The 13,993-nt window shown below is 54.5% G+C and overlaps 1 protein-coding gene across 1 annotated transcript in view; it reads right to left on the bottom strand.

The window, feature by feature from the left end:
• The window catches only part of LOC135200618 (neurofibromin-like), a 369,381-nt gene that overhangs the window by 57,291 nt on the left and 298,097 nt on the right, over nucleotides 1–13,993 (bottom strand). Inside the window, 2 exon segments of the mRNA XM_064229231.1 lie at nucleotides 3,800–3,986; nucleotides 4,100–4,326. Coding sequence (XP_064085301.1) covers nucleotides 3,800–3,986; nucleotides 4,100–4,326 — 414 coding nt within the window.

Here is a 13,993-nt window from a genome sequence, read left to right as displayed (position 1 = left end):
TCTTTCCCCGGGGCTTCGACGATGCGATAGTCTTAGCAGCCGAGGAAGCGCTAACCAAGCTCTTGGGCTTGGTCGCAGTCGATTGAGGCTGCCCAGACGTCTTCAAGACTGCCTGGTGTACCAGACTGTCACTGTCATCAGTGCGCCGTCGTTCCACAGCAGCGTCCACCATCTCTCCTGGGAAGAGAGAGGAGGAACTCGGCACTGGTCCGTTGCGAAGACCCAGTGCCACCTCACACCCAGCCGCCCTGGTCCCTTGGGTTAGGACTGCGTCCCTACGCCAAAGTACCAGGTTGGCCCATAGGTTTGCCGTCTGGTGGGCGAGGAAAGAGATGGCTCTTCTTCCAGACTGGCACAGCCTCCCAAAAGCCGGGTCACCTTCAGGAGTGATATTTCCCGAGGTGGCCGCGACCTTGGACACTGTGAGGGACCACAGGTTCAACCAGGAGACTGCCTGGAAAGCCGCCACGGTGGTGGATTCCAGTGCAAGTGCCTCTTGCTGTGAGAACCACAAGTTCTCCGACAGGAGCTGCTGCAGAGACACCCCCGGAGTTAGCCTAGCTAGCTCAGGGTTAACCTGTTTGGGCGGCATCGGATTCTCCGTAGGCACATAGAACCTCCTCTGTCGCAGTAGAGGTGGGGGAAGTAGCTTGGACGACCTACCAGACCGTAGCGAACCCTCCTGTACGGAGACAAGCAAGTCCACCTGGCCTAGCACAGAGTCGGCCAGCTCTGATCACGGCAGACCCACTGTCGTCTTGGGTTCCTTCTTAGGACCCCAAAACGACTTGAGCCGGGACGTAGGCTCAGAAGGTGGGAGCGGCGATCCTTCCCCGAGGTCGTGCTGATGAATCAGCGCAATGACCTCTGCAAACGACCTCTGGATCTCAGGAGTGACTGCGTCTTGAGGAGTTGGACCGTCAAGCCCCTCCAACAAGAATGCCTCTCGAGACCCTCCTCCTTCAGAAGGAGGAACAGCGACAGACCCCTCCTGGTCTCCTCCTGCCACTTGCGCGTACGAACTGGTCGGTCCTAAAACCATGCCTGGCTCGTAGGGCGTCATGGTGGGGCCGTGAGGAGTGCGCTCCCAGTCGCTCCGTGTCGCCTCGCCCTTCGCGGTGTAACCCGAGGAAGTTGAAGGAACCGGAGAGGAAGACCTGACGCTCCCCCCTCGCTCACCGGCAGAACCGGTGTGCTTGGGGGGGCTGCAGGCGATCGCCAACCCGCGGTGGAGATAGAGCTGCAGGCCTGGTCGCGCGGCTCTCCTGGGGAGAGTGGCTGGACCGAGAACAGCGGCTCTGTTCCCGTGCGTCAGAGGAGCTGCTGCTGGCCTCCCTACCTGCCCGGTCCCGATGGGAGCGGCGGTCAGGAGACCTGCAGAGACCACTGTCGCGGTGGGAGCGGTGCCTGTCCTCACAGCACGTTGAACCGCCGGAACCAGCCTGCGATTGAGGGGACCTCTTCCTAGCCTCGGCCCGTGGCCGGTCTGGGACCGTCACGTCAACCCTGGTAGCCTGCAGCTTGCTACGAGAGCGATCGCTGGCCTGGCGGGAGGCACCTGAGTGATTCTCGCCAATCTTTCGCTCCGTGTCTCGGTCCTGGCGCCGAGCGAACTCGGAAGCCTGGACCTTGGCTGTGTGGTCGCCCGCAGGAGACCGTACAATCGATACCTCTCGCAAACAAGAGGCCGAGCCTGAACCTGGTGTACCGGTAGAACCTCTAACACCAGGTGAGGAAGTACCGGTGTTACCCGGTACCCCTCTGGTCCCCGTCTTCTTCTTCCTTGCGGAAGGAGAGACGGGCCCCGCTCCCGAAGGAGCAGGAGGACCAGCGGAAGATTCCCCCATCTCACTGGAGCGAGACGGGCCCTTAGAAGCTCCCGAAGGAGACTTCCTAGGGGGGAGGAGGCAGCTTCTTCTTCCGCGGCTTGGAAGCCTTGGAAGTCAAAGGGGAAGAGGCGGCAGCAGACGACGACGAAGAAGACGACGAAGACGACAACGACACCTTCCTCCTCTTCCTCTTCTTCTTCGTCAGCTCCCTCAGGACAGACGTCAGGTCCTCCATCCAGGATGGAGCCGGGGCTATTGCCGAAGAAACATGGCTCGGCTGCACCTGTCCGGAAGGACCCGCGACTGGGGCAGCAACACCACGGGCAGGAACGACGTCGGCAGGGGCTGGTCCAGGCACGGCAGGTACGACAGGAGACGGGGCAGCGGCCAGCGACATCCTGGGAACCAGTGGCAGATCCAGGGGCGAACTCTTAGAGCACCGAAAGTCGGGGGCTGGGGCGAGAGCAATGAACCCGGGTGGAGGCAGCACAACCCTCCTCGGAAAGCCAGCAATCGGAGCCAGCACCGCAGCTGAAGGAGTCACCGAAGCCACATGCTGAGTATAGACCAAGTGAGAAGGGGTGGCATACCCCGGGGTCGACACAGTGGTGGTGGTGGTGGTCACCAGTCCATGGGTGACCGGAGCAGCACCCGCCAGATGATGCAGCAGCCCCCGAACGCTCGGTGTGCCCTGGAGACCCAGCGAGAACCATACCTGGCCGAGGTAGTCGCCCGCAGCAGAAGAACCTGAGGAGGCAAAGGTCGGGTTAGTAGGAGGGGTTACCCCTCGCATGGGGGGGGACAAGCCCCACCCCGAGCGAACGGAAGACCCCGAATACAACTGTACGTTGGGGTATCTCACCCCCTCCTCTACGCTCGACGGATCAGGCGAAGAGAAGGAACGAGAAACCCCCCTGAAGGGGAAGGAGCCATACGCGGGAGCCGAGATGGCGGCAGGAAGGAAGACGACGTGTCTGTGACCAAGGGAGTCACCGGAGAGCTTTCCGAGGACTCCTTGGCAGGCTTACGTCGCTTCCTCCTACCTTCATACAGCACCCACTGCTCCTCCGACCAGGAATTACATACATCACAAGGCTCGGCCCGAGAGCATTCACGCCCCCGGCACCGAGCACATGGGGATCTACTTCAGGGAAGGAGCGGAAGGCCCCGCACTTACGGCCCTCCACACCAGGGCAAACTCTGCAGCTGATGGGGGGGCGTGGGGACAGCTTCAATTCACGAGGATCCATAATAATAAAGATGAAAAAAATACAAAGTACACGTACTTACAGTAGTATTTCTCACACACACAAACAAACCAAGTTTGAGGCAAAACACAAAGCATACAACGAAGAAGCGGGCAGAGAGATATGTAGAACACGTCCATCCACCAGCACGGCCGAAAGCAAATAGTTCTTCACCTCCCAGTCGCGCGGTGCGCGCACTGTCGGACAAGCAGTTAACTACCGAACTCCCTTGTTTGAAGCTTACGACCGTTCCAGCTGCCGCTATTGTAAAGGACCGATGGCTTGTATTCGTATCGGAACAACTACTAATTTTCCTTATCAATACTGCTATCTCTCCTAAATAAAAAATCTATTATATATCTTCTCTGCTATTCTAAGTTACACTGCCAACATAATTCCAAGTCACTTCTAATAACTTTTGTCTTCATAGAATGGAAAAATAATTCCTCTCACCAAACTAATTCCAAACTTCTCTCATACAAACATGCTATACAAACCCCAAGTCAGCCACTCAAAAAGCACTACTACCAGAGTATCACAACACCTTGCTTGTCATTCCATCAACTTCAGGTATCTTTCCTTTCTTCAACTTCTTAACTGGCTTACTTATAACATTGACAGTCACTCAGACATGAGTTCCCAAACTTGATATACACAAGTCCTTGCCACAATTATTAACAAAGTCTACAAGAATTAATGAACTCCACAATAACCATGTCATACCTTGGTGAAGGGTCCTGCAAATCTCCACAATCCACCAAAGCCCCAACTCTGTAGATGATGCAGTTGCTGATGACCTTGGTCTTCACAGGCTACCATATTCTGTATTATAGCTTGAACTGCACTTAAAATCACACCATCATGACAAAGGGACAACACCGATGTTATCTTTGCATCTAAGAGGGTATGGCTATAAGGAAAAAAGATGAAAAACACAATCAGAACATTTTAACAAGGACACATTACCAGCATTCCATGATGATTTTTGTAAATGAGCAAAAAATATCCAATATTCATACTCACATGACTGGGAAGACCTTAGGAAACACTACAGATGCTTCTGCTAAATATTCATACAGGACTCGCATTTCATTTTCATCTGTTGTATATTTTACAAGGGTGGCTAGTACAGTTAGAACCAACGCCTGAGTTGAATATTCAGTAAGGACTTCAGGATCTAAGAGAATGTTGTTTTCGTTGCTTACAGAAACCCTGGCACTGCGATCTTTGTGAGGGGGAGACATGTCACCCTGCAAATAAAACAGTTCAAAATATTTATATTAGACCTCCGTATTGTGCAATGCATACCAATTCTCAATAGATACGAGTAAAAATATATAGTGCAGTGGACCCCCCTTATTCGTGTTCTCCAGATTCGCGGACTCACACATTCGCGGATTTCTCTGGGGAACGTTTCCCCGCATTATTCGAGGAAAATTCGCGCATTCGCGGTATTTTTCTATGATAAATATCCACAAATTCCTGGGTTTTTTTTATGAATTTCGTCATAAAATGCAGTTTTTGTGATAAAACTATAAAAAACCAAGTATGAAAATTTTTAGTGGGTTTTTCTTGAGTTTTAACTAACAAAATAGGCTGTTTTTAGCATTTTCATAAGGGTTCCAAACATTCGCGGGTTCTAACTATTCACGGGGGGGTCTGGTACGCATCCCCCGCGAATACAGGGGGACCACTGTACTATACTTCATCAAATTTAAAAGACTAACAAATAAAAGCAAGAACCAATCATCACACACACAAAAAATCACAGTTTGCCTTAAATCATATTTTTCCTAACTATACAAACCTGAGGTCCTTTAACATAAGGAATCTACTTACAGCGTAGCTGGAATTACGGCTGTTGAATCTTGAATAAGGTAGTTAGGCAGTAACTACCGTGGGGCAGGCTAGCCTCCCCGGATGTAAACACTCCACTTTGTCTTTCGGCCTAGGTTCAGATTGAGGGGTGGCATGAGGTGGGCATATTTGTTAAAGGACCTCAGGTTTGTATAGATAGGAAAAATACAATTTACGACAAATTGTGATTTGTTCCGACACGTGATACAAACTCTTGGTCCTTTAACAATAGGAAGACTCATTGATTGGTGGGAGGAATCTGAGTGAGAATCTAGAACTGACTGGAGTTCTGCGCACCTAGGCTACTCCTCCTGGTAGTAAGAGCGAGGAGGAGTGCCCTGCTGCCTCTGACAACTTTATCAGAGTATAGGAGCTGCATGATCAAGAGTCAGACTTCTGGGCCTTTTCGAAATGAGTGAGGGATCATGACTCACCCGAAAAAGGGCTGTGAAGAATATTTGGTGTTGGAGACATTAATGCAAAGTTCTGGGATGGGTTTACATTATTGTCAGTTTCCTTCCTCCCCTTGCTAGAGGAAGGAGTGGGATTGCTTCTATGATTCTGATAACAAACATAAAAAGGATGCTCTATGTGTAAACTTACCGCACCAATCATCCGACCAGCCAGTGTGAGTTCAAGTCCTATCCTCAACCCGAAGGACGAGGAATGGAGGACGAGGCGTGGAAGGGGGAGAGCCAGTCACTCTCACATCCTTCTTACCTCTACAACTGCACACCATGGACGAGATGCAACTTGTCCTCTCTAAGGAGCTGGGTAAGCAAACACATCTTGCAAGCATTTACCACTGGTCCAGGGAAATGAGGTTCCAAGGACCTGTGGGCAGTCCCGAAGGGAAAGAAAGATATGGTCGCAACGACCCATCCATCTTCCTGTCCAGCATATTCTTCGGAGTGATGTCCAGTATCCATCCACTAGTCTATCCATCTACAAGCAAAGTCTCTCACGGTCTTGTACCCCACTGCAGCAAAGTGTCTCGCGGTCTCGTATGCCACTGCGGCAAAGTCTCTCACGGTCTTGTTGTCTCCACAATGGATAAAGACACCAAGATTCCATGGTGGGTGTCGATACTTATGGGTACCGGAACACGCCAGTAGGACGAAGTAATGACTGATCTGGATCAACCGATACAAAGTCCACAGCATAGCTCGTGACGGTCTCGGACGCTTCGACAGCTCCCGACTGACTGCGTTTGGTTGTGTGAGGTGAGCCGTCCATGCATCCGAGACTTAGTCACGTGACCCTCGCCTTTTGAGGGGTTATGCCAAGAGACCATACAAATCGTCTATCTGTTGCCACCGATGCTGGAAGGAGAGATGATGATTCTCTCAAGGCATGTACCCAACAGACGAAAGTATGTAAATTGCCTTCTTGAGACTGATGTCCCTGATGGCAAGACAAAAGTTATCATAGTAGTTGAATCTCAACTATGGTGAAACAATACTATCTGCCGTTGAAGACGAAAGTGATAGGTGACTGCAGACCTACGTCTTCACAGCTGAATCGAGAGAAGTTAACTCTCAAGATTCTGAACGTAGAAAAGTCCCGCCGATGACATCAACCCGTGAAGACGGCTTAATCCCTGTTGTTTTACAGAGGACTGAAAACGCTTATCCGTTACTTCATTGCTGTTCAGTGAGAAGTCGGAGTTGCAATGAAAGCGGAGAGCTTTTCAGTAATGAAAACACAGGGATTGTACTGCCTGAAAAACCGCTTCTCATGGGTTAAATCAGGGAGGACATCTATATACTTGGAAGTAGAGCTGGCAGGGCGGGGAACAGGCGATGTCTTCCGTTATACATCTACAATTCGGGGTGGACAATGAACAATTGCACACCTACGAATAAGAGATATATTTAGAAGACAAACTCAGATGTCTGAAAAAATCATTCCACATCATCGCAGTGGCAAGAGCGATGCAGCGGGAGACTAGGCTACAGACTTTTGTTACTGTGCGGTAAACAGAAAGATGATAGCGAGTCTAGTGAGATATCTCTGTCTGAAAATTCTCGCAATGTCAAAGGCGATGCAGCAGAGATGATCATCCACGTATGCAAGAATTCCAGCCAACCAGAGACCTAAGTCTGTGGTTGCTGGGCATAGATTCGGTTCGGTAGTCAATCATCGCAGAGGAGAGAGACAATATCCGACCGTTCTATCTCGGAGATCCAGCTGGTACTGGGCTGCGGCAGGCAGGGCTGGCAGGCAGCTCATACACCGCTAGCTCTTGCTCACTCGTCATCCTGAGTTGCCAGGTAATCCATTCCAAGAAGGAATCCGTTCGGCTAGAACCATTGAGCGCAAAAAATTTGCTCAAGAATTTTGCATTTAATCGAAACGGATTTCAGTGAATGCAAACGCTGTGGCGTTGTTGTTGTAACAATACCACAAGTACCGTATATTTCGGCGTATAAGTCGACCCTTTAGCCCCAAAAACTCATGCCAAAAATGACAATTTGTCTAAAATTGCATTTTTCCTAACTATACAAACCTGAGGTCCTTTTACAATAGGAAGGTACTAGCGGCAGCTGGATAGGTCGTAAGCTTTCGAACAAGGGGTTCGGTAGTTAACTGCTTGTCCGACAGGCGCGCGCGCGCGACTGGGAGGTAAACAAATCACTTTTGCTTTTGGCCCAAGCAAAAACTGCAGAGTGAGAGGTGGCATGAGGTGGGGCTATGTGTAAAAGGACCTCAGGTTTGTATAGTTAGGAAAAATGCAATTTTAGACAAATTGTCATTTGTTCCGACACGGCATACAAACCTTCGGTCCTTTTACAATAGGAAGACTCACTTCTTGGTGGGAGGAATCTGAGTCTTTTGTGAACAGACTGGTGTTCGCCCAACCTTGGAAGCCTCCCTGGTCGTAAGAGCGAGGGAGGGATCCAAGCCTCTGTACGATTGATCGGGGTGTGCACCGCAGGATCAATGGTCAGACCTCTGGACCGAGTACTAAGAGAGAGGCATGCGTATCTCTTCGTACCAGCAATGTAAGAACTTGTTCCTGTACAGGAGCAAATATAAAGTCATGGGTTTGACTCTTGTAGGCATCCACTTCCCCCCCTTGTAGAAGGAAGTGGTGGATATTCTGCTCCTATCCCTAGTGAAAGGGATAGGATGGGGCTCTGTCATATAGCTCACCTGCATCTCGTCCTCATCCAGCGTAGTGACGACCGTGGCCCTCTGCCACAGGTAGAGGAGGAGGAAAAGATGGGAAGAGAGAGCCAGTCACTCACTCACTCACTACATCCATCCACACAGTCACACCAGGACTCGATGCTGTTCAGCCTGCGAGGGTCTGGGTTAGCTACACAACTTGTTGAGCAGCCACCACGGGTCCCAAGAAAAGGAAAGGGTATCCAAGGACCTGTGGGCAATATCATGAAGGTAGAAGGACGTAAAGGTAGTCTGGTTAGACCAGACCCCTGCCTTCAGGACCTGCGCCACGGAGAAGTTCTTACGAAACGCCAACGAGGGGCCAATACTTCTGACTTCGTGAGCTCTCGGACGGGACGTACGGATGTTCGTCACTACCATCAGCCTCATACGCCCTCCTGATGACCTCACGCAGCCAGAATGAAAGAGTGTTCTTGGATACTTCTTTCTTGGTGACCCCGGTGCTAACGAAGAGGCGTCGACACTCAGGCCTGAGGTGTCGAGTTCTCTTCAGATAGCGCCGTAGCGCCCTCACAGGACAAAGCAGCATCTCATCCGCATCATTATCGGTGAAGTCCAATAGGGAGGGAATCGTGAATGACTCGAACCTGTCGTCAGGGATCGACGGTTTCTGAGTCTTCGCAACGAAGTTCGGGACGAAATCGAGCGTCACAGATCCCCATCCCCTGGAGTGTCGTACATCATAGGAAAGACCATGAAGTTCCCCTACTCTCTTCGCCGATGCCAGGGCCAGCAAGAAGAGGGTCTTGAGGGTCAGATCCCTGTCTGACGACTCTCGGAGTGGCTCGAACGGCGTTCGAGTCAGACTCCTAAGGACGAGAGTCACATCCCACGCAGGGGGCCTGAGTTCCCGCTGGGTGGGCAAGACCTTTCGAAGCTCCTCATAAGCAAGGAGATCTCGAACGAGTTCGAGATGTCCAATCCCCTCAGTTTCAGGACGAGCGCCAAGGCGGCTCTGTATCCTTTGACTGTGGGGACTGAGAGGAGCTTCTCTCGGCGAAGAAAAACGAGGAAATCCGCTACCTGCTGAAGAGTGGCTCTGAGAGGAGATAGACCCCGTCTACGACACCAACACAGAAGACGGCCCACTTCCCCTGGTACACAGCTGCAGAGGACTGACGGACGTTCCAGCCATCTCTGTTGCTGCGCTACGAGAAAAGCCTCTCGTTCGCAAGAGATGGTGGATAACAGCCAGCCGTGAAGACGTAGAGACTGGACTGCTCGGTGGTACGCTCGACGTGTGGCTGGGCGAGAAGGTTGTGCCAAGGGGGAATCTCTCTCGTTCTCCTGCGAGAAGAGCCAGCAGGTCCGGATACCAAATGGCCTGTGGCCATTTGGGAGCCACCAGGATCATCCTGAGATTCGGGGTGACCAGTGCTCGACTGATCACCTTGCGAATCAGGCTGAACGGGGGAAAGGCATAGGCGAAGAGGTTGTCCCACGGGTGTTGAAGAGCGTCCTCTGCAGCTGCCATGGGTCCGGCACGGCCGAGAAGAACACCTGGAGCTTCCTGTTGTGCCGGGTGGCGAACAGATCCACGACTGGTCGCCCCCACAGGTCGAAGAGCCTTTCCGCCACGTCCTGGTGTAGAGACCATTCGGTTCCTATCACCTGATCCCGACGGCTGAGCGTGTCTGCTACTACATTCCTCTTCCCTGGAATGTAGCGTGCCGACAGCTCTATTGAGTGTGCCTCGGCCCACTCGTGCACCTGCCGAGTCAACTGGTACAACGGGAGAGACACTAGTCCCCCCTGTTTGTTGACGTAAGCCACCACCGTGGTGTTGTCGCACATCAACACCACTGAGTGTCCCATCAAGCGGTCCTGAAACTCTTGGAGAGCGAGGAACGCTGCTTGAGTTCCAGTACATTGATGTGAAGGTGCTTGTCGTTCTCGTCCCACACTCCTGAAGTCAGCAACTCCTCCAGGTGTGCGCCCCATCCTCGGTCGATGCGTCTGAGAACAGCTGCATGTCCGGGGGGGAGTGCGCAGGGGCACTCCTCTTAAGAGGTTCCTGTCGTCCAGCCACCAGGCTAGGTCCTGCCTCACCTCCTGTGTCAGTGACACTGGAAAGCTTGGGGGATACGTCGCCTGTGACCAACTCTCCTTTAGTCTCCACTGAAGAGACCGCAGGTGAAGACGCCCGTGAGGGACTAACTTCTCGAGTGACGACAGGTGTCCGATCACGACTTGCCATCGCTGAGCTGCCTGTTTCCTGCCGAGACAGGAACTGGTTGGCTGCCTCCCTGAATCTGCTGATCCGCGAGTCTGCGGGGAAGACTCGCCCTGCTACCTTGTCGATCAGCATACCCAGATACTTCATCCTCTGCTTGGGCTCGAGATCGGACTTTTCGAAGTTCACAACGATCCCCAGATCGCGACAGAACTCGAGCAGTCGATCCCTGTCCTGTAGCAACTGCGAGCGGGAGCTCGCCAGGACTAACCAATCGTCGAGATACCTCATCAGACGTATCCCGTGCGAATGGGCCCAAGCAGACACCAGAGTGAACACTCGCGTGAACACCTGTGGGGCGGTTGAGAGACCGAAGCAAAGTGCCCTGAACTGGTACACCGTCCCGTCGAGGATGAAGCGGAGGTACTTTCTGGAGGACTGATGAATGGGTATTTGGAAATACGCATCCTTTCAAGTCCACTGAAAGCATGAAATCGTTCTCCCTGATGGAGTCGAGCACTGAGCGTGCCGTCTCCATCGTGAACCGGGTCTGGCGAACAAACCGGTTCAGGGGAGAGAGATATCACCGGCCGCCAGCCTACCGTAGACTTTTCCACCAGGAAGAGTCGACTGTAAAAGCCCGGTGACTGATCCGTGACGACTTCTACAGCTCTCTTGCTCAGCATGGTCTTGATCTCCTGTCTCAGTGCTACGTCCTTCGATGACCCGGAACGTACGACTGCTGTTGGACCGGGTTGGAGGTGAGGGGCTGGCCGAGATTCGAAGGGGTAATAGATAACCCTCCCGAAGGGAACATCTACAATCCAGGTCTCGGCGCCGTTTAGCGCTGCCAAGTTGCCCAATGGCTGGCCAGGCACCCCCCCACTTCCGGCAGCAGGTGAGGGGGAACGCCGTCCCTAGCGTTTCCCCCTTTCTTCGACTTCTTCCAGAGCCTCCAAGGGAGGAGGAGGGCTGGGAGGAGGGCTGGTTACGGCTCCCCTTGCCAGAAGTCGAAGAAGACAGAGTCACCCCTTCCCCGGGGCTCGACGCAGCTACCGTCTAGCCACCGAGGAAGCGCTAGCCGAGCTCTTAGACTTGGCCGCAGTCCGAGGCTGCCCAGAAGCCTTCGAGACCGCCTGGTGAACCAGCCGGTCACTGTCGTCAGTGCGCCGTCTGTCCACCGCAGCGTCCACCATCTCTCCTGGGAAGAGAGACGTGGAACTCCGTAAAGGTCCGTTGCGAAGTCCCAACGCCGCTTCACGCCCAGCCGCCCTGGAAACCCGAGTAAGGACAGCGTCCCTTCTTCGGAGAACCAGGTTGGCCCACAGGTTCACCGTCTGGTGGGCAAGGAAGGAGATGGCTCTTCCCCCAGACTGGCAAAGTCTCCTGAAGGCCGAGTCATCTTCGGGAGAAATTCCCCCGGAGTTGGCTGCGACCTTAGATACTGTGAGGGACCACAGATCTAGCCAGGAGACGGCCTGGAAAGCTGCCATGGCGGTAGATTCCAGGCCGAGTGCCTCTTGCTGCGAGAACCACAGGTTCTCGGACAGGAGCTGCTGCAGAGACACACCGGAGTTAGCCTGGCTAACTCCGGGTTCACCTGTTTGGGCGGCATCGGGTCTTCAGATGGCACGTAAAAACGCCGCTGTCGCAGCAGAGGAGGTGGAAGCAGCTTGCTCGACCTGCCAGACTTGAGCGAACCGTCTTGTCCGGAGACAAGCGATTCAACCTGGTCCAGCACTGAGTCCGCAAGCTCAGAACGGCAACCCACCGCGCGGTCTGGGTTCCCTCTGCGGGCCCCAGAACGACTCGAGCCGGGACGTGGGCTCGGATGGTGGGAGCGGCGATCCTTCCCCGAGGTCGTTGTGCTGACGAATCAGCGCAATAACCTCGGCAAAGTTCCTCTGGATCTCAGGAGTGACTGCGTCCTGCGGAGTCGGACCGTCCAGTCCCTCAAACAGGAGCACCTCCCGAGACCCTCCTCCCTCAAGGAGAGGAGCAGCGACAGACCTCTCTGGTCCCTCCTCCAACCACCTGTGCGTACGACCTGGCTGGTCCGAGAACCGAGCCTGGTACGTACGACGACGTGGTGGGATCCTGAGGGGCGCACCCCTCACGATCACTCCTCAATACCTCGCCCCTCCCGGTGTAACCCGAGGAGGTTGAAGGTATGGGAGAGGAAGACCTGACGCTCCCTCCTCGCTCGCTGGCAGAACCAGCGGGCTTGGAAGGCTGCAGGCGATCGCCAACCCGCGGTGGCGATCGAGCTGCAGACCTAGTCGAGCCGTCTCGCTGTGGAGAACGGCTGGACCGAGAACAGCGGCCCCGGTCTCGTGTGTCAGAGGAGCTGGTGCTGGTCGCCGTACCCGATCGCTCTCTGTGAGAGTGACGGTCAGGCGACCGGCGAGCTCCACTGTCACGGTGAGATCGGTGCGTATCCTCACGGTGCGTCAGTTCGCTGGTACCAGCCGTGGCTGGTGCCGGCGAACGGGGGGACCTCTTTCCAGCCTCAGCCCGTGGCCGGTCATGGACCGTCACGTCCGCCCGGGTAGCCAGCTGCTCGCCGCGAGAGCGAGAGCTGGTCTGGTGAGAGTCGCGTGAGCGGCTGTCACCAGTCTTCCGCTCCGTGCCGTGAACCTGACGCTGAGCGGACTCAGAGGTCTGGTTCCTGGCTGTACGGTCGCTGGTAGGCGACCGTACACTCGGTACCTCTCGCGAACGAAGCGGCCGAGAACGGACCCTGCTGCTGTGGCCGAACCACTGACAGCAGGTGAGGAAGTGCCGGTGTTAGCCGGCACTCCTCTGGTCCCCGTAGTCTTCTTCCTTGCGGAAGAAGAGACGGGTCCTGCCCCCGAAGGAGCAGGGTGACCAGCGGAAGAACCCCCCGTCTCACCAGAGCGAGACGGGCCCTTAGAAGTTCCCGAAGGAGACTTCTTAGGGGGGGGGGAGGCGACCTTCTTCTTCTTCGGCGGGGGAGCCTTAGAAGAAGAAGGGGAAGAGGCGGCAGACGACGACGACGACGAAGAAGACGATGAAGACGACGACGCACCTTCCTTCCTCTTCTTCTTCCTCTTCGTCAACCTTCTCAGGACCGACGTCAGATCTGTCATCCAGGACGGAGCCGGCTGCTGTTGCCGAAGCAACAGGGCCCGGACGCACCTGTCCGAACAGATCAGCATCGGGAGCAGCGGCGCCAGGAACAGGAACAACATCAGCAGGTGCGAGCATCACAGGAACGGCAGAAGAGACAGCAGGAGCAGGTACAGGAACGGCAGCAGTGGTCAACGTCACGTCCGTGGACAGCAGCTGGGCAGGTACGGCAGGTACGGCAGACTGTGTAGGCGGTCCAGATGGGCGGACCAGCGGCACAGACATCATAGGTACCGGTGGGAGGTCCAGGGGCGAGCTCTTCGGGCACACGAAGTCCGGTCGCGGCAGCACGGCCAACCCAGGTGGCGGCATCACACTCCCCCGAGTTACGGCGACTGGCCCCTGCACCGATGTAGTGGGTGTCACAGAGACCGCGTGCTGGGTGTACACCAGGTGAGGAGGTGAAGCGTAGCCGGGTGTTGTAAGGGTCGTGGTGGTGGTCGTGACCGTTGCATGGGTGACCGCCACGGAGCCAGCGAGATGGTAGAGCAGCCCCTGGACACTCGGCACGCCCTGCAGCCCCAACGATGCCCACACCTGTCCGA

The sequence above is a fragment of the Macrobrachium nipponense genome, chromosome 27, assembly GCF_015104395.2.
Source record: "Macrobrachium nipponense isolate FS-2020 chromosome 27, ASM1510439v2, whole genome shotgun sequence".
Lineage (NCBI taxonomy): Eukaryota > Metazoa > Arthropoda > Malacostraca > Decapoda > Palaemonidae > Macrobrachium > Macrobrachium nipponense.
The sequence above is the reverse complement of the archived record's forward strand: the minus strand, read 5'-3'. Positions and strand labels throughout refer to the sequence as shown.